The 23,586-nt window shown below is 39.3% G+C and overlaps 1 protein-coding gene across 1 annotated transcript; it reads left to right on the top strand.

Moving 5' to 3' along the window:
* The first annotated feature begins 1,075 nt into the window (after window positions 1-1,075).
* Window positions 1,076-22,232, top strand: LOC112957925 (ADP-ribosylation factor-like protein 8B). Its single transcript, XM_026051697.1, has 7 exons — window positions 1,076-1,301; window positions 5,442-5,522; window positions 15,356-15,429; window positions 16,845-16,938; window positions 19,224-19,291; window positions 20,646-20,716; window positions 21,922-22,232. The coding sequence occupies exons 1-7, from the start codon at window positions 1,113-1,115 to the stop codon at window positions 21,969-21,971; spliced, it is 627 nt and encodes a 208-aa protein (XP_025907482.1). The 5' UTR covers window positions 1,076-1,112; the 3' UTR covers window positions 21,972-22,232.
* The last annotated feature ends 1,354 nt before the right edge of the window (window positions 22,233-23,586 follow it).

Here is a 23,586-nt window from a genome sequence, read left to right as displayed (position 1 = left end):
GGGCAGCCTCTGTTGCCTCCCCACACGGAGAAACAGCTCTGAGTTTGCTGCACACAGTAGCTCCCCCCCAGAACCTGCACATGGCTCCCCAGGAGCATCCTTGGCAAGGACATAGGCTACCCCCTGCTAGACCATGCTCCTGCACCACCGTCTTCCTTGGAGACTCCCCCTGCACATGAATCCCAATCGAAGATCTGTCATTTCCCCATGAGGCCGTGTTCGACATCCATCTCAAGACTCTCCTTCCCTCCTCAGGCCATGTCCAGCCTGGTGTCCATCCCCACCCAGGGACTCTTTCATCCCTTGGTGCCATGCCCAGCGTCCATCCCTACTTGGGACCCTCCTTCCCCACTGTGGCCATGTTCATCCCAATGTCCATCCCCACCCACCCAGGACCCTCCTTCTCCCCTTAGGGCCATGCCCAATACCCACCCATGACTCTCCTTCCCCTCTTAGGCCACATCCAGCCCGAAGTCCATCCCCAACCAAGACCCTCCTCCATTTCCCAGGCCATGCCCAGCTCAATGTTCATCCCCACCCAGGACTTACCACTTTCCCATGGGCCATTCCCCACGGGATGCCCAACATCCATCCCAAGGGCATGGGTGGGGACCCTCCTCAGGGCATGTCCAGCTTAGTGTCCACCCCACCCAGGACTCTCCTTCCCTCCTCAGGGTATGTCCAGCCCAATATCCATCCCAGTCAGGACCCTCCACCTTCCTTGGGGCTGTGGCCATCCCAATGTGTCCCAGCCAGGACCCTCCCTCTCCCCATGGGGCCATGCCCAACGCCCACTCCCACGCAGGACCCTCCTTCTCCGCTGCACCCATCCCCAGCCCAACACCCCTGCCCAGCCGGGACCCTCCTTCCCGGCCCGGGTGCCCCGCCGCCCGCCATGGCGCCTCCCTCCGCTCCGCTCCGCTGCTCTCGCCGCGGCGCCGCCCTCGCGTGACTCGCGGCCGCCGCCTCGGCCGCCGCCGCGCGGCCAGACCCCTCCCCTGGCTGCAGCAAGTGGCGGCGCGAGAAGGGCGGCGGCGGCGGCGCCATCGCGCACAGCCGCGGGTGGCGGTTCCCGGCGCGCCCGCAGCCACAGCCCCGGCCGCGGCTCCTCCATGCCCAGCAGCGAGGCGGTGCCGCGGGGGCTGGGCGCCTGCCGCAGCTCGGGCGCGCTGGCCGGCATGCTGGCGCTCGTGGCGCGGCTGCTCGAGTGGCTGCGCTCGCTCTTCTGGAAGGAGGAGATGGAGCTCACGCTGGTGGGGCTGCAGTACTCGGGCAAGACCACGCTGCTCACCGTGCTCGCGGTACGGGCAGCGGCGCCGGCGGGCGGCGGCGCGGGCGCGCCGGGAGGGGGACGGGGGCGCCAGGGCTCCCGCGGCCGCCGCGCGCCCCGCGGGTGGCGGCCGCGGAGCCGCGCGGCGCCTGGGGGCTCTCAGGGCGGGAGAGAAAATGGCTCCTGCTGCCGGGGTCCGCGTCGAGGCGGGGATGCGCCCCGGCGCGCGGTACCCCACCGTGCCCCGCGCATCCCCAGACAGCCATGGCAGATCCCCCCGATGCCATGGCTTCCCTGTCGCTGCTTTCCTCCACGAGTGGCGTTGATACTAATGTCTGCCCCAATTCCTTGATGTTCATCCTTCCTGCTGTGATGGCAGCCTCGTGGCCTCTTTCATCCCCGACGTTGACAATGTCCGTGGTATTCTCCATGCGTAGATCCGGCCTGAGGGTTTGCTTCCCAGGGATTGCTGAGAAGATGCAATCGAGATGCAAGCAATTCACCATGGAGCTTCTCAGCGCGGTCCCGGGGTGGTTACTGCCGTTAGCTTTAGGGCAGCTTGGCCTACCATGAGATTGGAGCTTCCAGATGTTCCTGAAGGTTCACTCCTGACCGTGAAGAGCTGCCAGATGAAGAAATTGAACACAAATTGGGTGGGGTGAAGCCTCTGATCAAAGCGACTAAGCCAGCGATGGGCGCGTTCAGGGCGTTCGTTGTGTGCTTGCATGTGTCATACACAGTTATGGATTAAAGGAGAAAACAGGAATATGAATTAGTGTGAGTGAGGAAGCAGCGATAGAGAAAAGGAGAAAAAGGATGGGGAAGGGACAGTGCATGTCCAGCAATATAACTATATTTTGGGAGATGATAGCAATTGAGACAATAATGGTAACTCAGACTTTAGTTTGTTAGGCCCTCAAGTGATCTTGGTAACAAAGGCCTCAGCACTCATCATGTGGAAGCGTTCATCTCCCAAGCCCATGCTCTGCTGAGGAAGGAGAAACAAAAGCCTAATAGATTTAGTTTCCATCTTATATTGATCTCGCAAAGGGGAACAAATAAGGATGCAGCAGTTCAGAGACTTTAGTGCTCTCTTAGTAGTATGTGATACTAGACTACACACAGGGCAGTATTTGTCCTCTAACTTACCACAACCTGTGGGATGACATCTTGTGTTTCTATCTCTTTCATGCTAAGATCACCACGGATGAAACGACACTGTTGTTAGTGCAGAGTTGATTCTTGTCAACAGATATATAGCTTAAAAATATTCTGAAAGACATCCATTTTTCTCGGGCTTGAGGAGTGTCACAAAAAGTAATTTAGTAGCTACGATAACTTTTGTCTCTGAGTCTGCAGATGACTTGCTGTCATAATCTCCAAAAGTGCTAGGAATTTGGGACAAAGTGGCTTAGGATAAGGCAGTAAATAATAGCTTATTTGCAGTTGATAGGGGGAGAGCAAATAAGATTGGGGACTCTGTGTGTTTTGAATATATGGCTGGGGATGATGATCTCTAGGAAATGATGGAAGTAACCATCACAAAATGGTGAGGCATACAACGAGTCATAAAAACAATTGATAAGAAGTTCAGATGGCATTAGCATCCAGAGGTCCTAATATGCTAACACTGCATAAACATACTTTGAACAGTCTCTTCTCAGAAAAATCAGAGACATATTTGGTCCTCTCTTACCAGTGCAGAAGAAACTGTTATCCAAGGTTCCCACTAGTACTGGTAATTTCACTGCTTTCTACTTTGGATGTGCAGTGATATATGAATCTGCCCCTTTGTTTTTGGTATAGTAATGGGTGATAACAGTATTCATTGCCAGTGCAGCATTCACCAGCATTGAAGAATGATGTTATAAACTTAGCATAAGTTATTTTTATCTCTTACAGGATGTATAATCCATCTTCTTTTTTTTTATTGATGTATAACAATAAAATTGTTTGACAGCACCTTGAATATTCACAAGTACTGTCAAAAATCTGTCAAGTAAAATTTCCTTAGCAAGCAATCATTTTTTTTCCTTTTACTTTATTGAACTTAGAACACTTGAGACAAAATACAGTAATGAGAGTTTTTGGAGAAATATGGTCAAAAGAAGCCACACATCACCCTCTTTTCTTCATTGTGTAAGAAGATAAAACAACTATAAACAAACTAGTTTGTAACTGGCTCTGTTCAACCATATTTTTTCTTGAAGAAAAGATCAATAAAGGAGATGTTAATTCTTTGCATTCTATCTCCAATACCACAATACCAGAGCAGTTATGGTCTTTTTTTTTTTTTTTTTTTTTTTTTTTTTTGTATGTCTTCCAATTGGACATATTGCATGTGGTGCAAAACTTGCTAACAAAAACTGACGCCTGAATTTCAGGGAGTTTGTTTAAATAGTGCCTTTCTGGGTTAGCTCTCTGGTTTTCCAGGCATTCCTAGTCTTGAATAATTATAGTACCCCCTCAGGGTTTCTCTGTGTGAGTGTCTATCCTTTGCAAATATATGCACCAGGTATTTTAGAAGATTAGGAAAGTTTTTGCTACAGCAGATTGTTACTGATTGACTTTGTCTTACTCTATCCCATTAAAAATTCTCTGTCTTTGCTGGGCCCATGTATCTCTATGAGACTACAGGTACATTTGTCTTCACTGTTTTTCCCTGCTGCTGTTGACAAGTCACTGAAGCAAGGAAAGAGAAAAGAGAGACTTTCAGAAACAAAAGATGGGGAAGATAGATAGTACAGAATTTATTCCCATAGGTAAGATCGAATAAGTAATGGATGGAAGTTGTTTCTTGCCTGAAGGATCTAATTCCCGAACCCTAAATCTTGAGAGAGGAGTGAATAACCATCAAAAGTTAGTTTTTGAAGTCCTGTATTAAAACTAGTCCATCTTAGTTGACTAGTTGACAATCTTAGAAATGTAAAGTGTTCTCATTCTGCCGCAAACAGTGAAGGAGGAGCTTATGGCAAGCGTGCTGTGACCTGCAAGAGTCACAGCACACCAGGCATAGCTGATGGTTGGTCCTGCGGTGTGCAGAACACAGCCCCTGTGGTGGGCCCTAAAGGTCCCACTTGTCAGGTGGGAGGTTCCTTTTGGAGGGTGTCTGCGTTCCTTGCTTGTTTGTATATCCAGGTTTTCTTATGAATGAAAAAACACCCTGAGAAACCAAACATCAAAACCCCCTCACCACATTCCAGGACACAGAGCGGGGATGATAAAGGTGAATGATGAGAATATGGGCAGAAAGGTCCTGATGGCGGGATGGTATATCCCACTTTCCTCCTTCCAAGATAACTGGAAAACCAGGTCTACTGTGTATCTTACAGAGAGTTCCTCGTCCCCAGTGTAGACGTTAACGTGACCTACATATCTTGATGTGCTGCTCCTAGTGAGATACAATAACTTATTAATGACACATTTTGAAAAGGAAGAGGTAGTAACAAGTAATCTGTTCAGTGCCGAGCTTCATCATTCTCCTTAAAAGCTGTATTCTGTAGTAGGTAGCTTTTTGTAAGGTACTCGTTGTCATAATAGGTTACTGTCATAGAAATATTTCTTTTAGTGATAGAACACATCTCTTATACTTCCTTTGAGTTTAGGGTGGGTTATATTCTTCCATCTTACTGGAAAAATACTTTCCATCTATCTTATTTTTCATCCAGTGCTTACTTCCTATTTTACTACACTTTCCATCTTAATCTCAGTTTTAGCAGTGGGAGTTTTCTGCTGTAATCTGTGCAGATGGAAAGGGACTGCATTTAGTACTTTCGAGACTGAGTGCCCTTTCACCATTAGTTTATATTTGGAGATAAACCACTGGTAGCAGTGTTGAGAAACTATAAGGAAAAGTCGTAATATTATCAGTTTTATTGTATTGTGACAAAGCTGCTTTCTGGTCAGTTCAAGCATCAGATGAAAAATTATCCAAAGTCTTGTGATTTCTCAGGTGATCTTTGTCACTGAGAAGAATAAAAGGTTATTTAAATGAACCAAAATGAATTGCCTTCCTCGGCATGACAATGCACGAATTGAAGTGTTGGATAATGCTCTTGTAGAAGGTTTTGTTGCTTTTTTTTTTTTTCCTCAATTGTAAAATAAAATAGATTGCCAATGTGAAGCTAATCTGCTCTCTATCAGTTATAATACTTTTTTTTTTGTATTCTAGTCAGGGCAGTTCACAGAAGACATGATTCCTACAGTAGGCTTCAATATGAGAAAAATAACAAAAGGAAACGTTACCATAAAGGTAAGTGTGCATGTTTGAATTAATACATGGTGAGCAACTATAAAAAGTGAAGTTAGTTTAACTGAAAATGTGGAATTCATTCAGTTCTGGCAAGATTGTTTCACTCAATAACTGATTATTCCTACTTTTTTATTTGTGAAGTTTAACAGGGAATATTATTTTTATAGTCTGTATTCAGAGATCCATTTTGTATAATAATTCTAGTCAATCAGATCAAGGAATCAAAAGGAAACATATTTACTGTAACTGAAACACACTAATAATTATCCATTATTAAAGAAAAATGTCCACATTTTATCTTGTATCTTGTGTACCTGCGCTAGGTAGGTACATGTTTTGTTTTCTCGTACATCTTTTCATTCAGTACTTTGTGTACATTCAACAGTTTATATTTTATCCTCTTGGTGTATGAAAGGTGGGGTACATTTTTTCACAGTGAAGGATAACGTAATGCAGGACAGAGTGCTCACAGATGCATAAATTGTACTGAAAAGTGACCCCTCCCCAGTTTACTGAAGCAGTGGTGAGGGCGATGTAGATGAATTCGTGGTTTGTTTTTCAAGTAAAGAAACTGATGAACAAACTTCATGAATTCATACTATAAAAAAACTGTAACTTTTTAAAGCTTGTATTTTGGCTTGTATTAGTCTGTTTTAATGATAAATGTGCCACACAGCCTTGCTATACTCCTTTGGAGTCAATTAGAGAGGTCATAAATTCTGGTGTATTAGTGGAGCTCAGTTGCCTCACTCTTTTACTCTCTTTCTCACAACTGCAAATGAAATATGAAGTGACTTCTCTCTTCACTCAGGCATCTCAGTAGAAGGTGAGGTTTAGCTCACATAAAATCTAGCTCTCCCAAAACAGAACATGTAATTCAAGTTAATTGTTGGGGCATCATCTCTTAGGCCTATAGGAAAATATAGATGTTGACAGTTTGGTTGTGATTCATGCCATAGGAGTTCAAAATAAGCATTACTGCTTCTTTAGGACTGTTGCTGTCTCTTGCTTGATTATGAAGGCAGGCTAGGCAATTAAATTATATCAGATTCCTAATTTTTATCAAAAATTAAGTGAATACAGGTTTTACTTTTACCACTTTTTTTTTTTTTTTTCCTGAGTCTTTCTTTTCCTTCTCTTTCCTTCCTTTTTCAGTTCTCAAAATATTATTTTTCTCTCTGGACTGGTGGGATCCTGAAGGATTTTTTTGGAATAACCTCTAATATGAATGTAAACCTTTTTTATTTATTCAGTCCCTCTTAACAGTGGCATGTAGAGAGGTGAAAAAAGGAATAAATGGCTTCTCTTGCTTGACATATGTTAAAGCTGAACTAAAATCAGCCAAAACTTAAAATGACCATGTAGATACTGTGATTGCATAACTTTTTATTATTCCTGTGGTTGAGTATCTTGGTTTGTTATTTCAGAATTTTGCATAGCAATAGGGCCTTCAGCTGGTCATTTCAACTGTACCTATTTCAGTGCTGTAAGTTTATAGAATAATCGTTATTTTCCTCTACAATAACTTGTGTATTAGCAGGCCTAGTCAATAACATCTTAAAGATTTTTAATCGATAAGATTTGAAACATAACATTTGAAAGACTTTTTTAGAAAAGACACAACTTAATTTTTACAGGCAGTCTTTTAAATCACTCCAAATGAAAACTCATTTTATTTAATTGTTTCCTCTCTTTATCCCAAATCCTCCTTCCTCTTAACTTCCCACCCCCTCACACCAAATTAGACTGAAATAAAAACTCTAACACTACTCATGCTTTGGTCTGGTTTTAATTTCCCATTAAATATAACTTCATTGTAGAAAGCCAAGAAAAAAATATTGAACATCTTAAAACATGGGGAATGGCAGGGTAAAATCACCTGTAAACACTTTTTTAATCATTTGTATATTCAGGGATGGAGCAGGAGCTGCTTGAACCATTAACACCTGCAAGTGGGAGTGTGCAGTGGCTCTGTGGCTCTCTGTTGTACAGTTTATTCCCAAAGATCATTTTTTTTCAGCACTTGTTTTTTTTCCCCTGGAATTCACTGTTGGCAGTGAGTGTCATGTCTTGCTGCTAAGTGTGAAGCAGATATTTAGGAACTAATAGCACCATGTATGAAAGGTAATGAAACCCATTTAAAGTTTGGAGTATACCTGGAGGATATCTAGCTGGAATAACTAGTTAAGCCTAGCATCACTTTATGCAATTGGCAGCTCTCTGGAAACACTGAGGAACTTGAGTGTCAGTGTAAGCAGAACTGCATCAGTTGCACTTTATCTGGGAAAATATATGGTAACTGCAATTAAAAACCTGTCAAAACTAATTCTTGCAGCCAGGTCCATATACTGTGGGATAGCACAAACCCACTTTCTCACACTTTCCACTGCTCTTAGGGCAGTAGAAAAGATCAGAAAAATCATGAAGTGTACACCATGTCAGCCTTAAAGTCATCCAATGGAAGGTAAACCAAATTACTGCTCAGCTTTTGGAGGGGACTCGAGAATCAGAAGAGTAAATGGTAACTGAACTGCTCTTCACAAAGACAGAAGAAATACTGCAGAAGATGCACACTCTGCTGAGTAACAATTACGCAGCTTTTTATTGTAAATAGATGCTGTTATTTCATGGTGCTTTCCGCCCTGATTCTAGTGAATGCCGTCTTTAGAAGTGGTGAAAACCCACGTACAGTTTCATCAATTATGAAATTTAACTTCTGGTTGCTGTCTTGCTCCTTCTGTCACTTGGCTTTACACTGCATAGAGCATCATCCTGGCTCTCTCTCATCTCTGTTGGTTCTTTTCTCTGTGGATGGATTTGCTTGTGGTAGTGCATATACTATGTGAAAGGTAAGGTTGGGAAGATGAAATTTCCTTATAGAGCAACATTGCTGTTGCTTGCAGTAGGCAATATTTATGCCATATAGCACTAAGGTATACCTTATGGCAAACAGCTGTGCCTTGTCTATGTTATGTATTAGTTTTATTCCTCATTAGCCTCTGTTCAAACAAACAAGCAAAAAATAAGGAAAAGAAGCTTCTTCCCGGCTGGATTACCCAAGTAGTGTGCTTCCCAAACAGGTGTATGGCTGATGGCACCACCACCATGGGGGAAAGCAGAGTATCGCACACATAAAACTACTAATTTCAGGACAACCTGGAGAGACTTAAGTAGCTGCAATTTTTGAAAGGGATTAGTTCAAGTAGCTGAGGAAAATGACTCGTAAGTTTATACTGGAGTTTTTTACCTAGATATTTTAAGGAGAGGATTTGCCGAAGGGAGGAAGTATGTGAGTTTCTGTTGTATGCTGTATGATATTGTATGATTCTGATCTGGTATATGCCGTGTTTTAACATTTTTATCTGAAAAGTCAGGGTGCATGAAAAGTTTTAAAATACAATTGATAGGAATTAGATGCTAATATTAAGATACAGTAATATGTTAACTAGATTCTAAGAGCTAATTGGATTGATAATTGAAGACTAAACTGCCCAAGGAAATAATTTATCCCAACCAGTTATTTGCTAGAACAGTATGCAGTTTTGGTAAGTTTAGGACAATACAGTTCTTGTGTATGTAAATGCATGCTTAAATTCCTGTCAAGATGAAACCCTGGTAAGTCACTGTAACTGTATCTAGGTCAGCTGTTAAAATTTTATAGATAACAGTTAAGTAAAGATTTCTAAATTATTTCACCGTAAGAAGGATGTCATTATTTGTTGATAAGTTGAAGACTGGAGAATGCTCAGGGAGTTTCCTCTTGCTGGAAGTTTTCAAAGAGCTAGGATTCAGAGTGAAATTTTCTGTAGTACTTTAATTCCAACAAAGCAGGTTACCTTTCTCAAACATGCAAGTCTTATGATATCCAAATATCAACTATTATTAAAATTCCTGGCTAAAACACTGTTTTACTAAACCTATGAAGTCCTTCAGATATGTCATGAATGATTTGATGAGCAGATATGTCTTACATCTGACCTTTTTGAGAAGTCTCAGAGGACACTGCCAAACAGAAGGAATTAAGCTTGCTGTAAGAGCAAGGCTGAGATACCAGCTGGGTCAAAAAGCCACCAAGGGAAAACGTGACATTCCTGAAGACCAAGACTGATCACCTTAGGGAGACAAAGTCACAACACCAACAAATAGGTGACGTTAATATTTTATCTCTTTTGCCATGAGGGAAGAAAAAGAGAAAAGGCCACTAAGAAAAAGTATCAGACTAGTGCATCATCCACCATCTGGTTTAATGACCTCAGTTTTAATGGAATCTTCGGATGCAGAAGAATGCAAAAACTAAGGAACTCATAATCTTTCCTCCAAGCTTTGCGTTTTGCTAGCACATTCTTGTCATACTTAGCCTCTAATACTATAGTATAATAGTCTAGGCACTGGCATGCCTGTGTATGAGAGGATTTTTGTGAATTAAATTGAGAGATAAACACTGATCTAAGCTGGCCTGTGTGACTTGTAGTAAAATGCCTGTTTCATATTATCATTATTCAAAGTTGAGCATGATCAGAAAAGTAAACCTGTCAGCTTTAGCAATGAATTGTCAGATTTTGCCTTGTCAACGTATTTTATAAATCCCCACACCTAATATTTCCAAAGAAAAAGGAAGCAAAGAAGACATACATCATTTGAAATCTAAGCAGAAACCTTTATAGATTTTGAGGCTGTGGCTGAGATATTAAGTAATAAGATGATTTCCAGCATCAAAATGTTTAATATATTCCAATTTATGGATCTCTTTTGGATCTATGGAACTATTGGAGCTGCTTTGATGGAATTCATAACCAAACTGATGGCTAACACTTTTTTTTTTCTTCACAAATTACTGTTTTATTCTATGATGGAATTATTTTGAAGTTTTAATTCCTGTACATTTTGTTTTTGCATGGTGATTTCATTTTGATTTAGTTGCTCTATTTTTGGATTAGCTCTATGCTAATTACAGTTTTGCTTCTGTGAGGTTCCCTAGTTTTAATTACTGCTAAATTATACCTGAAAAGTTTTTTAACACATTTTTAAGCATTTTCTAGAGCCTCAGAAGACAAATATAGATAACTTATTTTAAAAGATTGTGAAGCTCCAGTGAGTCAGTCCTTGATTCTTGGAATGATAGCCCTGGAATAGTTTCAAATGTAAAAAAGAAATAGACCAAGACAAGAGAGGAGTGCATACAGGTGATGGATCAGCTTCCTTTACCTTGCTCTGTTTTTCGGTTATGCTCTGACACTTGTAGGCAGTTTCACTCTCCCCTCAGATACTGCAGCCTGGAGGGAGCAGTGTTGTTGGGGGCTTAAACTGTAGAGTTTGAGCTGTGGATGCAGCTGTAACCACTGGAGGCCTGGAGCTATAACCACTGGCCCTGTTAGGCCAGGCTGTGCTGAGCACATGAGTGAGCTGAAGGAGTTGATAGGAGCATGGTTGTGCAGCTATTCCGAATGACACGGACATTCTGGAGAAATGAGCCAACAGGAACCTCATGGAGAAATGGAAATGCAAAGTCCTGGCGCTGGGGTGGAACTGCTCGTTTCATGAGTACAGACTGGGGGCTGACTGGCTGGAAAGAAGCTTTGCTGAAAAGGACACAAGGACACGGTGGTTGTAAAGGTGATCATGGACAACCAGTATGATCCTTAGCTAAAGGAGGTCAGGGGTGTCCTGGGCTTCATTAGAAGAGCATCACCAGCAATTTGAGGGTAACAATCACCTCTCCGGACTATTTCTGGAATACTGTCCCTGTTGCTGGGCTCCCCAATTAAAGAAAGATGGGGACTTACTGAAGCAAATCTGGCAAAGGGCCACAAAGATTCTGAAGGGACCGAACATTTTTCATATTTGGAGAGACTTTTCAAGTTTCTCATTTACTAGACAAGGAAGGACCATTACTCAGAGAAGATTCCACTCTGTAATAAATGACTGTTCAAGGCTTGTCTCTCCTACCTAAGGTAGAAAAGAGGAATCTAACCTGAGCTGATTGTCTAAATTACACTCTTTGAAGCCGAGTGGGTGCTTTGCAAGGATGATTCACCTGCTGTGCAAGGTGAATTTAATCATTCCTTGCTGGAGGTGGCCACAGAGCTCTTCAGTGACCATAGAGAGACCTTGGTTACTTAGATTAGATACCTATTGTGAGAGATGAATCTCATACTTTAAAGTCACTGCCTGACTTCATCCATTTGAGTTGGCTTTGAATACTATGAGCATGTTTACTGTCTGTGCACTGGCTCTTTAGTTGTTTTTCAGAACATGTGTTGTCTTAGTTCAAAGTGATGTCAGGTGTTTCTGGTGCTACCTTTAGATTGTTAAAACAATTACTGTTTTGACAGAATATTTTCCTATGTTTAGGGTTTCTTTACTTGCTTGTTCAGGATTTAAGGTTTTATGACTGATATTTTATTTTATACTTCCAATCAGAAAGATACATTTCTGAGTTCAATATGTGCAATGTCAGATTCAGCTCACAGATTAAGATGCCAGGGTATAAATAGCTCTATGTTGGCATGAAGTTTAAGCTCCCTTAACAATGGGGATCTAGTCAGTACTGTCAACAGAGCCTTGGGCATAATTCTGTCATCCTAAAGAAGACATCTCCATCTAGTCAACTGAATTGAATGGCTGTCCAGACTTCACTGACTATACTGGGATCTTAGATACTTGGACCCACGCACTGACATCTAGATACAAATGCCTCTCAATCACCAAGATAAATCTTACCCATAATGTTTGAAAAAAAGACATTCAAAACTGACATCTAGAAAATGCTACTTTTCCCTTCTACACCTTGCTCATGAAGTGTCAAGCCCTCACACAATATATGCTGACTAAAGGAATTACAGCTTTGGGTATTAATAAGCCCTCTTGTAACTGAAGACTTGCAAAAACTTTGGAACATATTCCCTCAATTGCAATTTTGATAAGCTGTCATGATACATGTCTTTGTACAAAAGAAAAAGATTTGCTTCTTAAAAATAGCTGATAGCTGCAGTCTTAGGATGGAACCTTGGAGCCACATGACGAATGGGAACTGAAAGGAGGCGTATTCAGAGTTTCCTGTCTTAGAAGAGTTTGATTGAACAGATAGTGCTGTGCTAAACGGTTATTCCAAACTGTAGCAATTAATCTAGTTTATAAATTAAAAGATTGAATTACTGTATGACAATGTAGACCTCATGCATGGTTATGCATGGTAGGGATTTTCCTAAGCAGAAATAAGCATTTGAATGCAATATGAATAAGATGATGCCTTTGAGATTTAGCCTAAAAAAATCTCTTTGAGACTTTAGTCTCCTCGGGGACAGTAAAGAAACTAGAGCTTTCTTCTCTATATGATGTGGTCACTCTGTGGGCATTTTCTGGTTCTTTAGATTGGCTGGTCAGCTTGGGGTAATATTACCTATAGAGTATTGTGAAAATATTACTCCCAAATCTATTCAATATGATAAAAAGAACTAGAAATGTTAGTTCTATAATCAGTTTGATAAGGAAGGGAGGAAAGGTCTTTTATGTCATGATCCCCATGCCAGATAACTAAAACTGAACATGCTGGGTTAACTGGGTTCCAAGTGCTATTAAGAACACTTGGTCTATTTTGTGTCTTCCATGCCATCCTTTACAGAATAGCTGTGAGCATTATGAGGGAAACTGACTGGAAATGACTTATCTTTCTGTTGTTTCAAGGTGACTCTTGAGAATAATGAGAATAATACGTATTCTGTGCAATGCGCTCTAATATAGTTTAGATACAGTATATCATCAAAAAAGCACAAAACCAATATTTCTCTATCACATTTATTGAGTGGTTAGTCCAAGCCAAATCTTGTGGATATTTCTGTCTACCAGGAATAACAGTTCTCCAGAATTCTAATCTTAATACTAGTTATCCCTGCCCTCTTTCCCCTTCTTTATTTTTATTCTCATCTCCCAAGAAAATAAGTTGGTTCCCTTTTGCCTAGGCACAGATGTGCAGCAGATGGTTAGTGATAATATCAAGGTCCTGATGAGTTACTGAGTTACTGGAATAATTAGCCTTGGTGTGAGGTTTGTCATCTAGCTATAGTATCGTACTGTGTACTCATCTCTTTCGAGCTTTAAAAATAAATGGTTTATTTTATTAAGGCTTGAAACAGTCCCTCCAATGTCAAATAATAATAATAATTGATATCCAGTTTGTGTTCCGAAGTTCACTCTGAATAACTCTAACCTAACTTCAATGTGCATAACTCTTAATAATATAAAGAGGATCAAATGCAGTTTGCATTTATGTGGTGTATTAATTTTATGTCAGAAGGAACAGTAAGATATCAATCAGTGAATAATCTTAATGGTAAATTGGGAAATATTTCATTCTAAATTATGAACCGAAGATGCTGAAAATGATAGAGAAATTGATATATAAATATGATATATTGAATGTGGAATAAAAAAAAATAGTCCACATTAGCTGAAAAAGACTTAATCCAAAGAATCTGTTATGTCTGTCTTTATTGTACAAGTCTTCATTGCCACAGCAGCATTAATGCATTGGACTTTAGAAAGTATAAATATGAAAACAACTTTTAAGGGAATTTGGAAGACATAAACTTTTGCTCGTCTGTATGTTACTTCCAATTCCAGTTTGTGCTATAATGCACAAATTATAATGTGTGCATTTATTAATTCTGCATTCTAATTTTGATATATAAAGCATATTTGATAGCAGAATCTGCTTGGAACAAGAAATAATTATTATTCCTTGTCCTTGACATGATAACAAATATGTTTCTTTTGTTTTGGGTATTCATCACTATTTTAATAGGTATGTAACTGGTAACTTAATTGCTGTTTGGAAATACCTTCAAGAGCTCTACCCTTGTTTGCAGGGCTTATATCCTTATTTGGTATTTCAGTGTTGGAGACAGCTTTGGTTCACACTGGCTTCACAAACTGTAATGTTGATTGACATTTATGCAGAATATTGAATTTTTGAGGGCAAAGGGAGAATAAGTAACCTCTGCAGAGCGAAAAATAATGTATTAGCACTTCAGTGATTCAGTGTATTCAGCACCCCTGTTAAAAGGCTTCAGTGGGATTGCCAAACACTAAGAGCATGCATAAGGATTTTCATGGATTGGAGCTTTATAAAATTACAAGCAGAATTTGAGTTCCCTTCCCATAAGATTCACAGATTAATCACTTCAGGCCTGCCCTGCACTACTGTTTCCTCTCTGGTTATGATCAACTAATCCATAAGCATATTTGATGAACAAATGGGAGAGCAGGTGTTAAGGTGTTGGAGCCACTAGACGATATCATCCTTTCATTGGATTCTGTTCTTTAAACAACTTCTGACTTTTACTTAGTTTTTTTTTTTTTTTTATCCCACTGAAGGCCTGGTACATTCGTATCTCAACTTCGCCTAGGTTCATTAAAAAGCATCTTAATAACTATTTTCATTCAGTGATGCTGTTGGTGGCTATCAGATTGAATATTCGTAGACTTTACTTTGGTGTCTAGGTTAGTCTGGTCTCCCTAGTCATTTCTTTGCAGTCAGTACAAAAAGTTAGACCTCTCTTAATGGACACGTGGAGCTGTTAAAGTCACAGGGCTGACATGGCTGGTGAATGAGGCTCTCGTTCCATTGACTGGGAGGAGCTGAGGAGAGTAGTCTTCAAAGACTTTATAAAACGTGTCACTTTATAAAATGCCTAAATTTAGATAGGGTAAATAAACCTGACATGTTATATATAAGACTTCTGTTGTAATGTAGGTGTCTCTGTCAATACTACATAGTTCAAAGTAACTTAAAATGTGTCAGGAATGACAATTGTTTTTGTTTTTACCTCTTGCAGGTTTGGGACATTGGAGGGCAGCCAAGGTTTCGCAGCATGTGGGAGCGTTATTGCAGAGGAGTCAACGCAGTTGTGTAAGTTCTCCTGTGTATCTACATGCAAAATGAATTTTAAAATATATATTATTAATATTGATGTATGTTTATCCCTGTCCACCTTCATCATTTGTCCTTTTCTTAGTCATGCACCTTTTCTCTTATGGTGAGTTGTTTAGCTTAACTTGACGATAACAAAAGGAAAAAAAGAGGAGACATACAACGTGGCAGCATTCTTTCCAGAAACTGAGGAGTCTGTAGAAGCAAAAGACTGAATTCAAGAAAAAAAATACATAAATGGTAGCAGCGGGATAATCAGTGACTTAACCAGCTAGTTATTCAATCATAAAGACACTTATCAGTAGGCATAGTAAGTGAGGAGAAGGTTTTTGCACGCTTTATTGATGTGAGATTGACCTCTTAGAATGACTTATTTTGACTTTATTGGAGTTTGGATGAAGACTAAAGGAGACCTGTTACATTATCGAGTTGGCAGAAAATAATTTCCTACACTTGAAATAACTTGTTCATTCACATCACCAGATACAGGTGTGTTTAGTAGCATCCAGGCTTCCTTCCATTTGCTGTTAACCTTAATACTGTTACATTGTAGTAATGAAAATATCAATTTTCAATAGGCAAGATTGTTCCTAGGAAAAGTTTTAATAGTATGCTTAGATCTGGGCTCCCCAGTACAAGAGTGATGTGGAGCTGCTGGAGAGAGTCCAGCGCAGGGCTACCAGGATGATCAGGGGCCTGGAACATCTACCATATGAACAAAGGCTGAGAGAGCTGGGCCTGTTCAGCCTGGAGAAGAGGAGGCTGAGGGGGGACCTGATCAGCGTGTATAAATACCTCAAGGGAGGCAGTGAGGAGGAGGGGGGCGGCCTCTTTTCAGTGGTGGGCAGGGATTGGACTAGAGGAAATGGCTTCAAACTGAAGCATCGGAAGTTCCACAGGAACTTAAGGAAGCATTTCTTCACTGTGAGGGTGACAAAGCACTGGAACAGGCTGCCCAAAGAGGTTGTGGAGTCTCCTTCTTTGGAGATCTTTAAAACCCGCTTGGATGCAGCCCTGTGCCACGTGCTCTAGGTGACCCTGCGTGAGCAGGGGGGTTGGACTCGATGACCTATGAGGTCCCTTCCAACCTTCGGCATTCTGTGATTCTATGATTCTATGATTCTATGATCTGGCAAAGAATTAACCACTCATTAGAAAGTCTCAACGTGGTATAAACAGAACCTCTTACACATCCATCAAACCCAGGTTTATACCTGTTGCAAGCAGCTGCATGCGCCAAGAAATCTTTTTCCACCACCCATACTTGATTTTTCATTCTTAGGTATTTCAGTGCTGCTGTTGCAAATGAGAACACGTTTGTCACATCTCAGATATTTTAATGCAGCTTTCTATAAGTAATGGACAAAACCATAATAACTATTTTCTCATTGTAGTTACATGGTAGATGCAGCAGACATAGAAAAAGTAGAAGCTTCAAAGAATGAGCTACACAATTTGATAGACAAGCCACAATTGCATGGAATTCCAGTAAGTATTTTGATTTTTTTTTTAATTGTAAATACAGGAATATAAATTCTGAACCTTAAATCCTGATGAATTGCTTCTCCAGGCCTCTTCTAAAAATCCTAGCTTAAACCTTGAAATATTGAACTCTCTTTTTACAAAAATGGTTGTGATTTTTTTTACAACACTCAGCATCTTATCAGTGTTGCAGTGTGTTTGTACATTTTCCAGTTTAAGGGTTAGAATATTTGGAACAAATTCATTTTCACATGTAACATTATAGGATAGTTATTACTTCCAGTCAGTCCTCTTGTCATCTGAGCTTGAACCAGTAACCCAGATACATTTGCAGCAGTGTCTTAAGGCATGTGGGGTTTGCATTCTGTAGGTTGGCAGTCACTCACATCAAGCAGTCTCCTCTACTTCCAGAGGACATGAAGGAACTTCAAATCTTCTGTCTCACAACTTTTTCTTCACTTTTTAATTTTTCAGGCTAAAATTATGTGGGGGAAAAATCTATTTTAAGGTAGGATCTTCATTTTGTCAAAGAACAGTGTCCTTTCTAAAATTCTGTTGAGGAACTAGGGACATGGAAATCTCATTTTCAAAATTTCTTGTTTTCAAAATTAATCAAATATTGTTTGATTAGTTATAATCTGCTGGCTTAGACCTAGTATGAATCAGTCTGGTTAGCATCATTGGTCTTTGATGCTGATATCAGCAAACAAGGGTTCACATGTTTGATAAAAGAAGGGCTGAAATGGTACATGTGCAGTCAGGAAAGATACTCAAAAATTTATAGTTCTTGCTTGACCCTGATTTTTGTAAGCAAATATTTGGAACTTTGGCCAATCAGAATGCTTGAAGTCAACTAAAGAAGAGCAGACGGATAGCTAATATCAAGTCAAAATGAGAATAAAGTTAAAAAAATATATCCTTTCTTGAAGAGGATTTTTTTCCAGGGGTTCCCCCTTTTTTTTTTTTTTGGTAAGGTTTTCTGTTATTGTAGTTTCATATAGTAAGTGTATGTTATTGAACAAATCCTGCAGAAGCCAACATTCAGGCCGTGGCTGGAGGATGACACTGTCTTTCTGTTCTGTATGCTTCTACTCTCACATCCTGTTTTACTTCTTTCTGTCCCCTATATTTTTACTCTCACATCCTGTTTTAATTCTTTCTGTCTCTTTGTGGAATATGAGTCTCTAATATCTTCAGAAGTACCTAACTAAGCTCCTTTCCCTTTATACTTTATAATATGACTTCCCAATTGCCCGGCTTGACAAGTATGGTTATTTCCAGGGCTCAGTAATGTATTTTTTTATTTATTGTTATTTCATTGGTAGTAGCCGATATTGAACTTCCTTTAATTTATTGTACTTAGACTTCGTCATTAAGGATTTTAAGGTACTGTTATTAAGCTGAGAGGAAAAGCAATGAGTTTTAATGTGTGCCAGATCTATGGGAAATATGAAATAGTCTTGACTTTGACCCATATGGAAAACAATAATGCAGTGGTAATTAGAAAAACCTTCCGTAGGTTGTACTTAGATTATATCCGACTCATTCATCTCACCTTTATTAACACTTGAGGCTTTGAGTACATTTAAGAAGTTTTAGTCCCAGCCTTTGTTCAACAGACTTTTCTTATTTCTCAGACTTGGTATGTAATGGGAGCCTTTCTTCTCTGGGTGCAGTAAGGGGGAGCAGCGGAATCAGTCTGTGGCTGGTGCTGGTGGTTTATGGTTTGGGCACCTTCCAGTGAGCTGTGTCTGCATGGAGAAGTGGGTGGGCAAGATAAGAGGGGGACTTCAAAGAGAAGCAGGTGTAAAATGAAGCACTTCCATACTCTGGAGGGCCTGTTTTGGATGAGCTTTAACTTGGTTGTTCAGACTGAGTGTTCAGTGGTGATCTGAGTGCTCTGGTGCGTGTTCCCCTTCAGGTTTATTTTCATACAAAAGTAATCCGCTTTATCAATCAACTCCATTCCATAATGTGGTCCAAAACAGAGTAAGTGAGGATAGCTGTGAGATTGATTTCCAAAGTGCACTTGCCATCCAAGCTAAAATACTAATGCATGTCGGGTAACTGGATGGATCCAGTTTTCAGAGTGTGGATACCCAGCATCTGATATAGACTGGGTGGGAAGATTTGTAGTCTGTTCACACAGTCACTGCTTTTTTTTGAAAGTGTCAACTACTGTATTTTAATTATTTGGCTTTACAATCCAAAAGAAAGTCAGCAAATGGCTAAAGACAAAAATTAATTTTTATCACTCCTGGATTTTTGATGAATAGGATTCTTTCTTTTAGGTGTTAGTCCTTGGAAATAAAAGAGACCTACCAGGTGCGCTGGATGAAAAACAACTAATTGAGAAATTGTAAGTAGCTAACTTGGGGAAAAAGCTGAGGCACTCCGAAATTCAATGAATAAGAGAAAGTCATCGGTAGTCTGTGTCAATAGCCAGCAATAACAGATTCCATTTTACATTCTCAGATATTATGCTCTGAGCTCCGCTGGCAGTTGAAATAGCACCCTAGGCTGAAAACTGACTGCAATAAAATGAACTGCTCTTGATTATTGTTTCAGCTGTATAAGGTTGTTTCAGATATCCTGTTTTCCCATCACTGAAGATGCAACTGGTATTGAGAGTAATAGCTTCACTTACACTTCTCAGAGTACACTGTAGTGGCAGTTTAATGCTCAAATGGCATTAGAACAGAAGCATTTGGAACTACTGTCTGTGAATTTAAGCAATGCAAGTATTTTTGGCATGTATCCGAAGAAAATTCTTAGAGATTACTGAAACTAACCTGAGGACTTTTAGTAAGGGAAATATGCATTTATGCAAAAATGGCTACTGTAGTAGTACTTTTGGAGAATACATTTATGTGCCCCAAATGGCATAATTTTAATCAGTAAGGAATGAAGTGAAAAAGTTCTGATAGTAAAAGACAGTTCTGTGGCTAAGTAGCTAAACTGGTACTTGAGGGGCCGTTTTGTTCCGTTTTTTATTTAAGTATCTTCTGTGTGATCTTCAGACACTTCCCTTTTCAGTACATCTATTCTCCATCTTCACCAGGAATGAAATCTGCTTTCTGCACATTGAGATGACTTGTAGGAAGATAAATGAAAAACACAGTTCAATATTCAGAAACTTAGAGGCGACAGATGAATTCACAGAAAGAAACAAAAGTTAATTAAGATGTGGTTTCTTCCTGTAGGTAGAAGTGCCCTTTCAGTAGGAATCTGATCTGATACCTTTAAGCTATGTACATGGTATAATATGGTATAATGAACTTCCTGAAAGATTAATGCTGTACTCATCTGAATATTGTTGCTTTTTAGTCAGTTAGTTAGCACACCTAAAATTTTGAATACTAATACAAAAGGATAAAAGATGGATGCTAAGTCAATCGCATAACCGAGTTACCACCACAAAATGTTACGGTGGTAACATTCAGCTCATGGATTCTTGCTTTTTTTCTTTCTTACTTAGTGACACTGTAATATAGAAATTTGATATTTTTTGAAATCACTCTATAGCCTTTACATCTTTTTAATTCAAAAAATGTTTTTGTTATATGTAATAGTGTATTCTTTTTAAACTGAGTATCAGAGAATAGAATTGAACTCACTGAATAAAAATTAGAGAAGATGTAATTTAACAGAAATTTCTGTGATCATCTTTTGTAAAGCTCGGACACTGCCTAATGTAATTTTCTTTTTTGTAGAAATCTTTCAGCTATTCAAGACAGAGAAATCTGTTGCTATTCTATTTCCTGTAAAGAGAAGGATAACATAGGTAAGGTGCTGTTTCTTTTTACACCATCATTAGTGTGTGCTCTGAAAATTCAATATCTAACTCCTGTATGTAAGACAAAATCTCAGTTTTATGTTAAAGATTTTATGCAAGTATTACATTCAATCTTTTGTTTTATATACAGTTATGTAATTTAGAAGGACTAGAATGTATACAGACACGCCATTCATAGGGTGATTTAATTTTGCAAGAAGTTATGGAATTAATTTGACAGTTGTCTTTGGAAAAGTATTGTTTAATAAGCGAAGTTAATGAATCCATCACAAAAACTGTGTTTCCTTTCAAGAACTGTTAACTAGATATGACAGCCTTCCAATTTTAGGTTATATTTAATACATCTCCATACATATTTTTACCTTGTAAGTAGGCCTAACATTCATGTGACTGTATGGTGACATTTCTCAAACTGAGGGACTGGTTACTAGTGATGTAACTAGGCTTTTAGGAGAAGGATGGGAGCTCTGAATTTTCATCTAAGTTTTTGATTGATGTCAATGCAGTCATATGAGACAGTCATTTTTCAGTGCCAACTGCAAGTGAACTGGACTCATTAGGAGATATAGGTATAAAGCTGCCAGGTTTCTGTGTCCTAAGGGACTGTCTGAGGAAGATTAGTGTGTGATTATTAACTCCACTTTAGGTCCTTTTGACTGAAATCTCCATGTCTAAGCTGGTCTGGTAGGAAGTTTCCAGAGTGCTCTCTTGAGCTTAGGACAGATACATGGCAGAAATTTAGATTTGAGGACTGAAATTCTTTCTGCGCCCAGACATCTTTCCTAAATCACTGATGTATGCTGCTACCTTGAGGCAAAAACCTAAAATCTGCTCATGAAGCAGTTTGTAAACTGCTCTAGTTTTTAGCCCAATGCATTAGGTTGTATCAGAAGAGATAACAGTTTTGGCTGTTAACTTTTAATTAGATATCACGTGTTTTTTAGAGTCCCCAGGCTCCTGCATTCTACCTAAATGATGTCAGTTGTCATATTTTAAGAAAAAAAATGCATATAATTTAAAACCGAAGAAAAACAACAACAAAACAGTGTCTTAAGCAATTAATTTTTAAGTCTATGAATGAAAAACAGTGATTTCTGGTTTTGTTTTTATTTCTATTGACCTACTAATGTTCTGTTGTCTCCTTAAACTTTGCAAATTTTCAGTTTTTCATTTTTTTTTTTTTGTCTTGGCAGACATAACATTACAATGGCTTATTCAGCACTCCAAATCAAGGCACTGTTGAAGAAATATTTGCTATCACTTTGACTCCTATCAGCTATACACTACTGAAAAGATAAGGAATGCAACTGCGTACTACCAGGACTCACTTAGATCAAATTTGTTAACAGAAATAAACTCAAGTGAATTATGGTCTATTTTTTTTTAATCAAGATATTTGTTTGCCTAGTTGAATTGCCTGAAGGCCTTAATTGAAAACTAAAAAAAAATCAATACTTTTTGGGCTGTAATGTTTGAGTTTTTGCATGTGAATTGTGGAATACTTGGTAACTTTTTTTCTAATTTGAATAAACTGCACAATGGAAACCAAAATGACTTTTTGATTGGTATCTTATTAATATAAAACATTTTACCTGTGAACATCTGTATTTAAGCATCAATAATTAATTAAAAGCATAATTCAGAACTTCTTATTTCACACAGTGTTGTTGATCAGAACACTTTTGAATACTCATTGAAATGATTTCAGAAGTCATGAATCTGCAGTTATCTAGTTTTTAGTCACAAATATAAATGATAAATAGATACATTTATGTATTTGGGAGTGGGCAAATCTAACAATTCCTAGGCAATCTTCCCCAATGCTGGTAGTCTGTGAGTTGAGTCTATGATTTTTTTTTGTATTTACTGGAGATGGAGATGCACAAAGAGAGTGGATGAGATCAGATGCATCTTGTCTGTCTGGACCAGCTGACACGGTTACTCCAAAAGTTCATAAATTTTTTAAGCACTTTTTGGGCTTGAAGTAGCTTTCACAGTGCTTCTGAACTATTCCTTTCATTCCTGAATTTTACAGAATTTCCTAGTATGCAGCCTCATATAACTGGGCTCTGAAGTAGGATTAGCCCCTTTGAAAGAGGCTAAAGGTGAAATTCACTTCTTGAATTTTTATAAACTAATAACTTCTTAGAGATCATCTGCTTATGAGTGCTTCACTTGGAAGCATTCTGATGGGATCTCGGAGTTTTGAAGATTCTGTGGAAGATGGAAAGGTAACGTCAATACTAGATGGACAAGCAGAATAGATGACAAGTGGCCAAATCTTTGTTTATGTAGCCAGAGAAGAGGGAAAATAATGGATTCTAATCTAAAGATGTGGTAGATGAGCTGATGGTGACATGATTATAAAAAGTTATAACTAACTTGTGCAATACTTTAGTATATAAACAATAAAGGTAGTATTTTTGACAAGTCTTCTACTTGAGGAGGCTTTGGTTGCTGGTTGCTGTAATAAGCTGCTTAAAACACTGTGATGAAATCTGTCTTGCGTGTCACAGGAATGCTACTTAGAAACCTCATAAGGGATAGCACTTCTTTGTTCGTGTTTGCAATACTGTATGCAGAAGCCAGTAAGATCAGAGGGGCTTATTTTTTTCTAGTAGTTAAATGTGTGACTTTGTGTTACACGCTGAGCGCTCAGTAAGTAAATAAATGTGTGCTGATCTGTGCTACAGGAAATGATCCTCCACATTTTGAGACATCATCCATCCAGTGTCATTCTGCATGCTGAAAACCGACATTAGAGGACTGAAATGATAGGTGTCCTGCCTGCAGCTCTGGTTTTTGACTGTAATGCCTCATCCTTTCTACCTACTAGCATGACACTCAAGCTCATGTCT

Source organism: Nothoprocta perdicaria, unplaced genomic scaffold, assembly GCF_003342845.1.
Source record: "Nothoprocta perdicaria isolate Ctin4 unplaced genomic scaffold, notPer1 scaffold_79, whole genome shotgun sequence".
Taxonomy (NCBI): domain Eukaryota; kingdom Metazoa; phylum Chordata; class Aves; order Tinamiformes; family Tinamidae; genus Nothoprocta; species Nothoprocta perdicaria.
This window is presented reverse-complemented; position numbering and strand designations above follow the sequence as displayed.

Bases quoted from the DNA above. Each gene is read 5' to 3' on its own strand.
- LOC112957925 (XM_026051697.1), top strand. From the start codon at position 1,113: ATGCCCAGCAGCGAGGCGGTGCCGCGGGGGCTGGGCGCCTGCCGCAGC. The intron at 1,302-5,441 runs GTACGGGCAGCG...TTTGTATTCTAG, and splicing joins CGCTGCTCACCGTGCTCGCG to TCAGGGCAGTTCACAGAAGA. The intron at 19,292-20,645 runs GTAAGTAGCTAA...TCTTTTTTGTAG, and splicing joins AAACAACTAATTGAGAAATT to AAATCTTTCAGCTATTCAAG.